This window comes from Argentina silus, assembly GCF_951799395.1.
Source record: "Argentina silus genome assembly, chromosome: 18".
NCBI lineage: Eukaryota > Metazoa > Chordata > Actinopteri > Argentiniformes > Argentinidae > Argentina > Argentina silus.
The window spans coordinates 4,237,586-4,251,278 of NC_139672.1; the positions used below are offsets into that span (position 1 = coordinate 4,237,586).

General features: G+C 41.9%; 1 protein-coding gene across 2 annotated transcripts in view; it reads left to right on the forward strand.

The window, feature by feature from the left end:
* Window positions 1-13,391, forward strand: part of atp6v1h (ATPase H+ transporting V1 subunit H) — a 31,151-nt gene extending 17,760 nt beyond the window's left edge. For both annotated transcript variants that reach the window (XM_083690107.1, XM_083690106.1), the window contains 5 exons: window positions 4,526-4,704; window positions 4,821-4,946; window positions 6,280-6,381; window positions 8,134-8,247; window positions 12,986-13,391. In XM_083690107.1, the coding sequence (XP_083546233.1) occupies window positions 4,526-4,704; window positions 4,821-4,946; window positions 6,280-6,381; window positions 8,134-8,247; window positions 12,986-13,049 (585 nt within the window). In that variant the 3' untranslated portion in view covers window positions 13,050-13,391. The remainder of the gene's footprint in view (window positions 1-4,525; window positions 4,705-4,820; window positions 4,947-6,279; window positions 6,382-8,133; window positions 8,248-12,985) is intronic.
* Window positions 13,392-13,693: the final 302 nt, after the last annotated feature.

Here is a 13,693-nt window from a genome sequence, read left to right on the forward strand (position 1 = left end):
AAAAAAATTCGTCGTCAGTCTACACACAATATCCCATAATGACAAAGCGAAAACTTAGTTTTTTTTAGAAATGTTTGCTAATTTATTAAAAATAAAACACTGAAATCACATTTACATAAGTGTTCAGACCCTTTACTCAGTACTTTGTTGAAGCACCTTTGGTAGCAATTACAGCCTCAAGTCTTCTTGGGTATGACGCTACAAGCTTGGCACACCTGTATTTGGGGAGTTTCTCCCATTCATTCTCTGCAGATCCTCTCAAGCTCTGTCAGGTTGGATAGGGAGCGTCAGTGATCAGCTATTTTCAGGTCTCTCCAGAGATGTTCTATCGGGTTCAAGTCCGGGCTTCGAGTCTGGGCCACTCAAGGACCTTCAGAGACTTCTGCGTTGTCTTGGTTGTGTGCTTAGGGTCATTGTCCTGTTGGAAGGTGAACCTTCGCCCCAGTCTGAGAACCTGCTCCAGAGCGCTCAGGACTTCATCAAGGATCTCTCTGTACTTTGCTCTGTTCATCTTTCCCTCGATCCTGACTAGTCTCCCAGTCCCTGCCGCTGAAAAACATCCCCACAACACGATGATGCCACCACCATGCTTCACCGTAGGGATGGTATTGGCCAGGTGATGAGTGGTGCCTGGTTTCCTCCAGACTTGACGCTTGGCATTCAGGCCAAAGAGTTCAATCTTGGTTTCCTCAGACCAGAGAATCTTGTTTCTCATGGTCTGAGAGTCCTTTAGGTGCCTTTTGGCAAACTCCAAGCGGGCTGTCATGTGCTTTTTACTGAGGAGTGGCTTCCGTCTGGCCACTCTACCATAAAGGCCTGATTGGTGGAGTGCTGCAGAAATGGTTGTCCTTCTGGAAGGTTCTCCCATCTCCACAGAGGAACTCTGGAGCTCTGTTAGAGTGACCATTGGGTTTTTGGTCACCTCCCTGACAATGGCCCTCCTCCCCCTATTGCTCAGTTTGGCCGGCTGGCCAGCTCTAAGAAGAGTCTTGGTGGTTCTAAACTTCTTCCATTTAAGAATGATGGAGGCTACTGCGTTCTTGGGGACCTTCAATACTGCAGACATTTTTTTGCACCCTTTCCCAGATCTGTGCCTCGACACAATCCTGTCTCGGAGGTCTACGGACAACTCCTTCGACCTCATGTCCTGGTTTTTGCTCTGACATGCACTGTCAACTGTGGGACCTTATATAGACAGGTGTGTGCCGTTCCAAATCATGTCCAATCAATTGAATTTACCACAGGTGGACTCCAATCAAGTCATAGAAACATCTCAAGGATGATCAATGGAAACAGGATGCACCTGAGCTCAATTTCGAGTGTCATAGCAAAGGGTTTGAATACTTAAGTTTTTTATTTTCAATAAATTAGCAAACATTTCTAAAAACCTGTTTTCACTTCGTCATTATGGGGTATTGTGTGTAGATTGATGAGGGGGAAAAAAATAATTGAATCCATTTTAGAATGGATTGTAACAATTAATAGGTTGTAACATAACAAAATGTGGAAAAAGTGAAGGAGTCTGAATACTTTCCAAATGCACTGTGTGGGTTTGTTGGCCTTTCAAATGTCTCCCTTTGTTGCTTGGACCGTCTTTTATATTGAATATTTAATTTAGCTTAAAGAGCTATGCTCTGGTCCCCCTCTGTTGTCTGCATTAGTGTCAGGTAATGAATTCCTCCTCCATGGCCCTGACAGGACTCAATTAGAGGGCATGGCTCCATTAATCTTCCTACGGCCTATTCAAGTGCTTATTAACTAGTGAGGCTCAGGCATCCTGTCGGCCTGTCCTCAATCCAGGCTCCTGACTACATCAGCTAGAGCTTTGTAGCATTTAAAGATTGTTCCCGGTAGAGTTTGAATACACTGTTTTATATGTATTTTGTACCTTTTCAGTGAATATAGTTCAAGGTTTTTCAAGCAGGAGTGGGTTGATAATGAATCTCAGTCATGGAAAAATAAATGAATGTCGCACGCTCTTCTCTACAGTGAACTGTTATATTCACCAGCATTTATCTGTACTTTTCTATCCAATCGTGGTGCTTTAAGCCAACCTTTTAATTAGAATATAAGTAAGTAGGTGTTTAAGCCTCGATGGCTCTGAAGGTTTTCAAAAGTTTTTTGAAGTTCCATTAGAAGTTGGTGCCTGATATGAATTTTCCTTTGAATGTGTTTTTCTTCAAATATGACCCCCATTATTCTTTACGGTTGCAAAGTCATTGTGGCCTGGGAGTCACAAAAATGCCTTTGGATGCCTTTTGGGTATAATAGTAGGGCTGTATTACCGCTAATTAAAAGCCATTAAGAACAATGAAGTGAAGCCCACACTACTCTCTCAATTGCATATTTGTCACGCAGGGTAGGCTCTCCACTTTAAACTACAGTGCCTTCGGAAAGTATTCAGACCCCTTCACTTTTTCCACATTTTGTTGTGTTACAGACTCAATTTAAAATGGATTAAATTAAAAGATTTTGCCATCAATCCACACACAATACCCCAGAATGACAAAGCGAAAACAGGTTTTTAGAAATGTCATTAAATGTATTAAAATTGATACAGAAATACCTCATGTACATAAGTATTCAGACCCTGTGACACTCTCAAAATTAGCTAAAATGCAAAAATGTCATCAACAAATCACTCAGTAAGTTGAATTGAGTCCGTCTTAATGCAAGGATAATCGTTCTTGTAATTTTGGAATTAATATCTTTGTTTTTATAGGGTCTCTGATTTGCATATGAATCAATTACACACTGTGTGGATTAATTTGGCAAATTCTTTTAATTTCATCCATTTTAAATTGAGCAACAAAATGTGGAAATAGTGAAGGGGTCTGAAAACTTTCCGAAGGCACTGTACAGTATGTGTTCACACTTCAGTGGGGAGAGGTGTTTCAAGTTCAGCCCAATCTATCTTCTTGTTCTCTGCGGTGAAGGTAGACACTTCCTGGTGTCTCTCACGTCAACTGTTTTAGAGGTAGGTCGATGAGAATGTTTATGTATCAACATATGTTTGTTGTGAATGGTAGAAACAGCCACTTGCTGTCATGCTATAGGTTTTGGATTAACCGTTTATCCATGTTCAGTATTAGACAGAGATAGCTATGGTCATGTCCATACCTTTCAGATTGAGTTGTTTGTTGGCATCTAACTCTTTATTACGGTATGGCTACACTCATGAATATATTAAAATATGCCTCATCTTTGTAGTGAATGTAATTATGAATGTAATCATCTGTTTGTTGTTTTGCACCGTAGTTCCTGGACATAGTGATGAACATGAACATGTTTTGTCTCCATCCTGCTCATTATAAAAAGTATGTGATTGGAAGAGAATGACCTTGCTTTATAACATATTCCCAAAATGTCTAAATTATGCAGATTGGTTTTCTCACCACAAGGGACTTGCACTGTAGAACTTAAATTATCCAGACCATCTGGAAGACCTGAATAGCATTTCCTTGAGCAGTTACATTGTCGAAAGTATACGATGTTCCAACATTCCCTAGCAGTGTAATTGGATCCATTTTGGTTTGGGCTGTTTTGCGTTGTTCATGTGAGTTAGTAAGCGGTCTCATTGGAAAGTCAGATGTTTACCCAGGCCTAGAGACGAGGTATATCTTCTCAGTTGGAGACGGGTTTCATCGAGCCAAAAGACATCCTCATTTATCATTCTTAAATTAATGTACGTTTTTCAGTAGTCACAAACTGAGAGAACGTCTTATAGGAAGTGTCGCCATGGTTTCCCATGTTCTATTCTGAGACATGGTGCCATGTACAGTACACTGAGTGGTGAGCGAGAGTGACAGTTAAGGTGTTTACCTGGCCACTTCACTGATGGTGCACAGGGAGAAGGGAGATGGATCATTCTGCGTCAGGGTTCAAGTCTGGAGCTGAAGAGTGCTTGTTGCTCCAGGCTACTAATTGTGTATCCTCCCAGCATACTCTTAAGTGTGGCATGAATTGCCTTTTGAATTGTTCTGGGCTGGGTTTTATTTATTATTATTTTTAATTTAACTCCCTGCCAGATGGTGGTTTTAGATATTCTTGATTCAATGTGATTCACAATGTTAGGTTGAACTTTTACTGGACATTGTTTTAGAGCAAGATTCCCACTGCTAGGTTGACCACCTCTGTACATCATGGTTGCAGGGTCAGTGCCTAGGTAAGACACAGCTATTTTGCCCTCACTGGAACACTTCAAGATTCAAGATTCTTTATTTGTCACGTGCATACAAGTATACAGTGAAATGCAAAAGTGACAGTGCCACAGAGTAGTGCAACAATCATTTTGAAAATAGAATAAAATAAAATAGAACTACTAAAAAATATAAACAGTATAAGCAGTATAAACAGCGGTGAAGCAATGTATGACCATCATAAATCATAAACCATCATAAATCTCAAGCTATTGGCGTAACAAGCGTTTTCTCTGACTCTGAAGATAACCTAGAACATTCTGCACAAAAAAATGACACTTTCTGTACCCCTCTCTCTTTCTGTACCCCTCTCTCTTTTTCTCCAGAACCTGCTGGAGAAGTCTGCGGAGAAGGAGACCCGCCAGGAGTATGCCCTGGCCATGATCCAGTGTAAGGTTCTGAAGCAGCTGGAGAACCTGGAGCAGCAGAAGTACGATGACGAGGACATCACTGAGGACATCAAGTTCCTCCTGGAGAAACTGGGAGAGAGTGTGCAGGACCTCAGGTACTCTGTGTGTGTGTTTGGGGGGGGGGGTCTTTAAGGGTGCTTCATATGAAGGGTGACTCATATTCTCGGCTCTTCCTTTTCTTTTCTTCTCTTCTCTCTCTTCCATTGATCAGCTCGTTTGATGAATACAGCTCCGAGCTGAAGTCTGGCCGCCTGGAATGGAGCCCCGTGCACAAGTCAGAGAAGTTTTGGCGTGAGAACGCCGTTCGCTTGAACGAGAAGAACTACGAACTCCTCAAGTAAGAGAAAGGGCACAGCTCGTGTGAATGTTAATGTTGTTCAAAGCACTCCGATAAGACGCAACTTATCTATACCCCAAGACGCTAGCACCAAGAAGATAATAGCCTCTGAGAATACAAAAATGTTGCTGAAATGTAAGGTACAATTTGTTCTGGTCCAGTGCAAACTGATGATAACAGCCCCTGTGCAACACAGACAATGGTCTCTAGCCTATTTAGTCTGAGTTTATGAGAAACGCTTGATATACAGCCATTCAAAAATGTTTTGTTCTTTTCATTTTATGGTGTGTATTCAATCTAGGTCCCGCTCCAGACCTTTGGAAATAAAAACACCAATTTGTTTCATTGTTCCTTGGTATTTCAGTCACGCTCGCACCCTAGTCCTTCTGACATTCGGTTTAGATCCTAATCTACTCATCTTGTCTCATCATCACTGTCCTCTTCTCTATAATCAACACACGCTTCATCTCTGCCTGAATTAGGGTTTCCCCTCAGTGTTTTTCCCCTACTCTTTGTGAGGGTTGATTGGGTGAGCGCTTCTCACTTCAAACCTGTAATTGTGTCTCAGGGGTTGGCTGCTGTCATTTCCTCAGGGTTAAGTATTCATCCGTACCGCGCCTGATTGTACATAGATCTGCGTCATTTCTGGCCTTTGTTAGTTTCTGCTGCATTGTTGCATTGAACATTGGAAGTAGATATGTCATGTTGAAATGAGCCCAGTGATTCTCTCGAAAATGCCTTTGTGAGAAATGTGGAGGGACTGAAAAATCACAATGTTTTTTTTTGAGATACCTGCGACCGAAAATGCTTGATTTTGCTGTTGCTTTTTCTAGCAATTGCCCTTTTTTGATTTCACCCATGGTTGCGGTAAAATTGTGGTGATTGGTTAAAATTGCAAGCCCTTGCTAAATATATAAGGAATGGTTGATTTTTGTATTGAATTATGCAATCGCAGAATCCTGGAAGGCACTGCTTCTATTGTATTTATAAGTGGATGTGAATGGGTGAGAGATAAATGTAGCCACATTTGAGGGTTGTTGGTTAATTTCCTTTAGTGAGCAGTAGGCCCTATTGTATATGAACTGGACTGCAGCTACATCTATAACAACCTTGTAGAAATGGACAGATTACCGAATGGTACAATTACACACGCTTCATAGCAGCTCCCTGGATAAAAAAAATTTTTTTTCTTCTCCACAGAAACTGAGGGGCCTGTTATGTATCAGTACCTCCCCTGAGGAGAGAGATTGTGACAGGGATGGTTCTGGGTTCATCTCCAGGGAAAAGGGGCTTCATGTGGAACGTGTGATAATGTGTTGTTCTCTCTCCACAGGATCCTAACCCGGCTCCTGGAGGTGTCAGATGACCCTCAGGTCATCGCTGTGGCAGCTCACGATGTCGGGGAGTACGTACGACACTACCCACGTGGTAAACGGTAAGATCATATACATAGATAGATAGATAGATAGATAGATAGACACACACACACTCACACACACACTCACCAAACACTTTACTAGGAACACCTGTACACTTCTCTGTATGTATACCTGTATACACTCACTTGTCATGTTCATGAAACCACTTTGAGACGACTTTTGCTTTGTAACATGGTGCATTATCATGCTGGAAGTAGCCATTAGAAGATGGGTAAATTGTGGCCATGAAGGGATGCATATGGTCAGCAACGATACTCAAATAGGCTGTGGCATTCAAGCGATGATTGACTGGTATTAACGGGCCCAAAGTGTACCAAGAAAACATTCCCCACGCCATTACACCACCTCCACCATGAGAAGGTGTACCAGGTGTTCCTAATAAAGTGTTTGGTGAGTGTATATCTTCTACAGTGTCAGTGTCAATCCAATTCACCCAATACAGAATTGCAAGGGTCGGGGAGGTTGGCTATATAGCTGTTTTTCATCCCTTAGTCCCTGGTATGTGTACCGTATGTGTGTCTGTTGCTGTCTGTCACTGTCTGTGTGTGCCCTAGGCATATTTGTGGGAACGCGTACTGTTTACATGACACACAGAAGAACACACAGGACAGTATGTCCCAATACAGTGGTTAGCGCAATGCTATTTTTTCCTCCCACAGTCGCTTATGTAACTGAGGCAGACAGCTGGCGATGCACTGGACACAGTCCTGTCACGGACAGAGACAGAGCAGTCAGGCAGAAAGCAGATGTGAAGGTGACGAGTGCCAAGTCCTCGCTGGCGTTCAGGTCCCACTGATCCATGATGAAGCGACCTAAATACTGTCACTTTTCACTCAGAGTCGTTGACCCCTTTCTTAAATACAACTGACACACATTTACAAGTTAAAACAAGTGTGTTTGTGAGTGTGTGTGTGTGCTTGCGGGCATGTGTGTGTGTGGACAGGTGTTTGTGTGTGTGTCTGTGTGGGTGGACAGGTTTGTTTGTGTGTGTGGACAGGTTTCTGTGTGTGTGTGTGTGTGTGCGTGCGCGCGCATGCACGCGCACAAGAGCTTTTCGCGCCGTCCTCAGGGGAAATAAGAACCATTGTTTTCTCTCTTTTTGTCAGATCACGCTCCAGCCAGGAAGCGTTTCCCTCCCCTGTCTCCACTAAGCCGCCCGCTCACGCTTCCTAGGAGACACCCCCGTAGAGCCCGCAGTCTGATGGACAGTGTAATTGCTGTCTGTCATTTTGTCTCTCTCCGCCTCCTCTTACTCCTCCATCGTCATAACAACCCAATTGCCCTCCATAGAGAATCAGTGGTCTGAATTACCCCCACCGCCCCGGCTCTCTAATTAGACCACTCTAAAGCAAGCAGATCACCTGTTGCTGATGAGAAGATTGCCGTCATTCGAGGTGGCTGTGTGTTGATTTCGATGCCATCTCTCTCTCTCTCTCTCTCTCTCTCTCTCTCCAGTCTTCCCCACCATTTACAATGGACTTGAGATGCACTGCGGCTGTGCTTGCTTTTCCTTTCAAATTTTCACTTAGAAAGGTTCACATTTAACTACCAAGAAAACACGAATGAATGTCACTCACCAGGTTATTTACAGGACCGACTTCATGTTAACATGTTTGCGTGTGGTTGCAGCGCCTCATTAGATTTGAGAAGTTACCTGGTTACAATCAATAGTTAATATACAGTAGGTTCATAAAGATACAGTATCTAGTACTGTATTAATAAACTCTCTCTCTCCCTCTCTCCTCCAGAGTGATTGAGCAGCTGGGTGGGAAACAGCTGGTGATGAATCACATGCACCACGAGGACCAGCTCGTCCGCTACAACGCCCTGTTGGCTGTGCAGAAGCTCATGGTTCATAACTGGTGCGTATCTCCTCAGACTTCAGGCTCTCCAATGGCCGCTTCTAATAGAACCCTAATCCTCCGCAACACCTCTGCGTTACTTATCGCCTGTCCCTCAGGAGTACTGATAGTGGGCCTCTCAGCCATTGTAAATTTTTTCTGAGTGTGTGTGTGTGTGTGTGTGTCCTTATGCCTCACCCTAGAAACCTATTCAGTTCCTCCTCTACCAGAAAAAAAAAAAAAAAAAAAAAAACATCTATTTGTTTTTGTTCCAGTAACAGGAACATGGACGTCTTTTGTTTACAGCGAGTATAGATCGAGATATCCTTTCCTGTTCACAGCGATAGCCTATAGTATTTTTTCTCTCGCCTAAGTGCCCTTTAATGTACTGAGTACATAACTGGTGCACTGAACTGTAGAGAAAGTTTTTGTTCACTTTATTGATCCAAGATAAGAGTCAAAGAGAGAGAGGTTAGCATTTACTCAACACAATTTGTCTCACGTAAACAAACAAGGGATTGTGATCCAGCCGTGGCCCTGCAGGGCAGACACACAACTATGTCCCTACAGGGCAGACACACAACTATGTCCCTACCGTAAGACCCTGAAAGCAGGGTTTTAGAGAGATCGACACGACTTCAACATTATTTCCTCAAACGAGGAGGAAGATGTCAATATGCAATATGCAAGATGTCAATATGCAAGGCTTTTTTAAATTTATTTTTTATGAATGTTTTTCATATCAACACGCATCCATTTTTCACATTCAACAGCTGGTGTGAAAGTAATACTTCAACCAGAGGGATCAATTCTAATAATGCCAGAAGTAATAAGATATTCTTATATTCCAGATCACACAACACAATCAGGCATAATGTAATATTGCAGCCCAGTGCCGTTCCCCTTAATATCATAACCAACACTAGCATAGATAGTTGATAATGAATCTCAGTCATGGAAAAATAAATGAATGTCGCACGCTCTTCTCTACAGTGAACTGTTATATTCACCAGCATTTATCTGTACTCAGTGCTGTTACTCTGCTCAGTGCTGTTACCCTTAATATCATAACCAACACTAGCATATACTATTACCTCACCACTCCATACAACTGTATGTTTCAGCCATTGCCATCAGTTTGCAGGTGGATTGGTGGGGGTCTGATGCTGAAACTGAGAGATGTGTCAAATTGGTCCTTTTTCCGTCGTCCTGTGTTTCCTGTACGGCCTTTTAAATGATTTGACAGAAGCCTCGACATCTCAAGGTTGTCTTTCTGTGTCGGGCTGGGTATTGACTGCCCACACTCTTCAGACGGCTCTCTGAAATGAAACATCTAACTCTCCACAATGCCTATTGTGGGGAGAGTAGGAGTGAACGCTGAAGAGAACACACTGGTATGAATAGAGATTTAAAAACATGTTGATTTCTCATTGTCAGGCGTATAATGTAGACATGATTAATGTTTTATTGTTTTTCAATATAGCATGAAAGCGCTGTCTGATTGAAGTTGTGGTGTACCTTTATGTTGGCAGCACATCAACTGTGTGCATGCTTGTATCCAGTGCATCACACACACACACACACACACACACACACACACACACACACACTCACCTTGAGTGGGTCTGATGTCATTTACAATTGCGTGGCTGTCATGCACTCGCTCCTGGTAGAACTCCTTGCTGTCATGACAACAGTCGACAGTCGAGAGAGTGTTTCAGTTGTCACCGTTGGTAATCCTCGCGTCCTTTTAGTTCCTGCTCAGACTTGACAGAGTTGGAGCTTTTCATGTCATGCAGTTTACTTTATTGAGAGTCGGGGCCCGTCTTTGATATTATCGAATATAGTGATATTTGAAGCATATCGTGATGGGGTCTCTTAGAAAACAGTCTGTTAAAGTGCTTAAAACTCCATATGTTCGAGCTAAAGCACATCTGGCGATAAAAACGTCTCTGGCGATAAAAACATGTCTCTTTGTTTCATGTCGTGTCGTCTCATGCTGGCATGTCTCCACAGTGCTTCATGATGAACAACATTATTGTAATATCGTCAACAAGAAAATGTTGATATCGCCCAACCTCACATTTAATTTAGTTCACATATGATCAGTCCCATTGTGTCCTTGAACTGGACATCCTGTTTTCCCCCTGTATCTTATATTCAGTTCAAGCTGTGAAGTTTTCATTTGAGAGCCGTACCCCATTCTGTAGTCCTCCATTAAAGCTGCACACTGGACGTCTGTTAGCCTGCTGTGCACCATTTCCCAGAGAGGCCTTTCTCAACTATTGACAGCCTCATAAATCGAGCTCCAAAAAGCCACCCTTTCATTGCCTCAATGTCAAAATGTGAAGAGTTTGCAGCATTTGTCAGAGACAAGATAACAAGAATCAGGTTGGATCTAAACCATGTTATACTGAATGTGCGTGAGCCCCTGTCTTTGGACACTATCCCTCTGCCTAAGACTGCTATTAATGGTTTTGCTGCTGTTGATGAAGAAATGCTAAGGAAAGAAGTAATGCAATTAAAACCCTCCACCTGCTCACTTGACCCGATCCCCACCACCTTTTCTAAGACTATGTTTAATTGAGGATGAAGTGCTAGTGATTGTAAATCACTCCTTGCTGCATTGTATTGTCCCCCTGGCACTGAGAACTGCAATTGTGAAACCTTTCCTGAAGATCTAGATCCTTCAGTGCTAACCAATTTCAGGCCAATTTCAAACCTTTCTTTTTTAAGTAAAATTCTTGAGAAATTATGTATATAAACAGCTAAATGATTAACTAAACGTATGCATGCTTTTATCAATAGCAGGCTTGATTACTGCAATGCTCTCCTTTCTGGTCTACCTAAGAAAGCTATAAATAAGCTCCAGATCATTCAAAATGCAGCAGCACGTGTACTAACCAAGACCAGAAGGAGAGTACACATCTCACCTGTCCTAAAGTCCCTTCATTGGTTGCCTGTCAGTTTTAGAATAGCTTTTAAGATCCTTTTGTTGTCAAATCACTCAATGGACTAGCACCTGAATACTTGTCAGACCTGCTTTTATTACAGTATATGCTCGTTCTAGATCACTCAGGTCCTCTGGCCTCTGGCCTTTTAGTTGTTCCCTGGGTGAGGACAAAGAACTACGGGGAGGCGGCAATTAGTGTCTATGGTCCTCGCCTGTGGAACAGCCTGCCAGAGAAGCTGATGGCGTCACAACCTCTAAACACCTTTAAAAGAAATCTTAAGACATACCTTTTTAGCTTGGCTTCCTCTTAATCCATTTTATTTTTATCTACCCTCTGCACTGGTCTTTCTGTTCTACCATGTTTCTTATTTCCTATACTATAATTTCCTTATATTACCATTTATTTTCACTGTATTGTTAAGCACCTTGTACTGCAATTTTGCACGAACGGCGCAATATAAATAAAGTCTGATTTGATTTGATTTGTAATCATTCAGTCAACCACAGACATGCGCTGCCTCCTTTTCAGATCCCCCATGCTATTTCACAGGATCACTCACCCTCATCACATGCCTATATCTTCAAATAGACAGTTTTATCTCCTGCCATCTGCTCTGTATTACTTCCTTAGCAACACGAAGCACATCATATACAGCTGCTATTCAAAGGACAGGCCAAATGGACTGTAATGAATGACAATGACTTCACAGTAACTTTTATGTAAACAATATTTGAGAAGAGGTTTTCTTAGTCTATATTCTCACCAGGCAAGTCATATCGCTTGTGTAGTCAGATGCCCGGGGGAAGCATGGAGGTGATAACAGAGAGGGTGTGTTTGTTGTATTCATTCGAGTGATTGCTCATCCAAACCTACATATTGGGCTGAATCCCATGTGTGCATGAATCTGAAGCTAAAACAAGCGTTTTAGTATTGTATTGATGTAGTTTGGACCAGGGCTTGGTTGAAATGTGTTTGACTGAAGGCAGCAAGGCTGGTGTCATGATCTCACCATTTTCTAGGCTGGAAAACGTCATACCAAAACAAATTAGAGACTTATCGAATGTGACATTTAAGAATAGTGATTTATATTAATAATGATTTTGCTGTCAGGAAAAGTCATATGTATAAAGATCGATTTTAATATATTGTATTTTCAACCATTTTTTAATGAAAGCAGAGAGTATTAAAAATCTTTTGAGTTTGCTCTATGGAGTTACTGTATGGGTCACACAAATGAGTGAATTATGTTTTGTTTTTTTCCCTAAACACAACCGTTGACTAAAACTGGCCATGTGCCATAATGTGTCATTCGCAGTGAAGTGTCAATGAATATTACTGGTTTCTCTAATACGACACCTGGATTTGTTTAGGCTTTAGAAAGAGTTTGCTGCATGTAAAATAGAGTCAGACCAAATCAAGACATTACAGTATAAGTAGCAAGCCAGGTGTATGCTTATTAAAGCAAACACAGTCTTAATTTCTGTTTTCACAATGCTAATTTGATTAAAATGTACTTACTTCATTAGCAACGCCTGTTTTCACTTTCGGACCAAATCCATCCTCATGGCAACATGGGTACAAACATAAAGAAATAAGAGATATAAGTAAAAGGAAAAATGGAGATGGCTGGTCTTCTACAAGGTCACATAATCAACGTATTGACATCTCATCTGCAGGTTATACCATATATATATATATATATATATACACACACACACACACACACACACACACACACACAATCACGTTTTTGTCTGTTTTTAGGGATTTTTATCCTCACTTTTCCCCCCTCTCTTGTTTTGTAGGGAGTACCTGGGAAAACAACTCCAGTCCACGGAGCAACCTGCCGCTGTGGCGGCCAGAAGCTGAAGTACTGTATGTCTGTGTGTAACTGTGTGGGTGGGAGTGTACAGAATGTACGCCGATCGTTTCACTTACAAAGAGCAACAGTCCATTTCATGTCATGAGTTGAGGAGCAAAACGGAAGGTCTGGCTTTACTCGGCTGTCTGTACTGCCCTTTATTCTTGCTGTACAACTTGATTTCCCCCCTGGTGTTCTCTATGGAGTGTCCTCACAGCTATGAGTGATGTACTGTGATTTGAGTAGCACTTTATGTGTGTGATGATAATTGTGAAAATGTCAAGTTATTTATGTCCTACCTGTTAAACATTGTGAGTATGCATTCCAATAAAGTAAACTAATTGACTGTATCTTGAGTGGTATTTTTTCCCCTCAGGGTTTTCTGCATTTGCACTGTTAGCGTTGCCGTGCGACAGGTAGCGTGACTCCATCCGCACTGGTGGTTCAGGTGAAGCGGAGTCGCAGTAGAATGACGGTACCTGACATGAAACAGTACCTGACATGACATGCACTGTTAGTCATTCTAAAGGTATGCTAGGCTAGGCTAGTATGTGTGATTAAAGACACACTACAGAAGATCAATTGTAATTTTATTTTTTTTACTTCTACTTAATTAATACTTCTACTTAATTAATTTTGCTTGAGTGTTGTG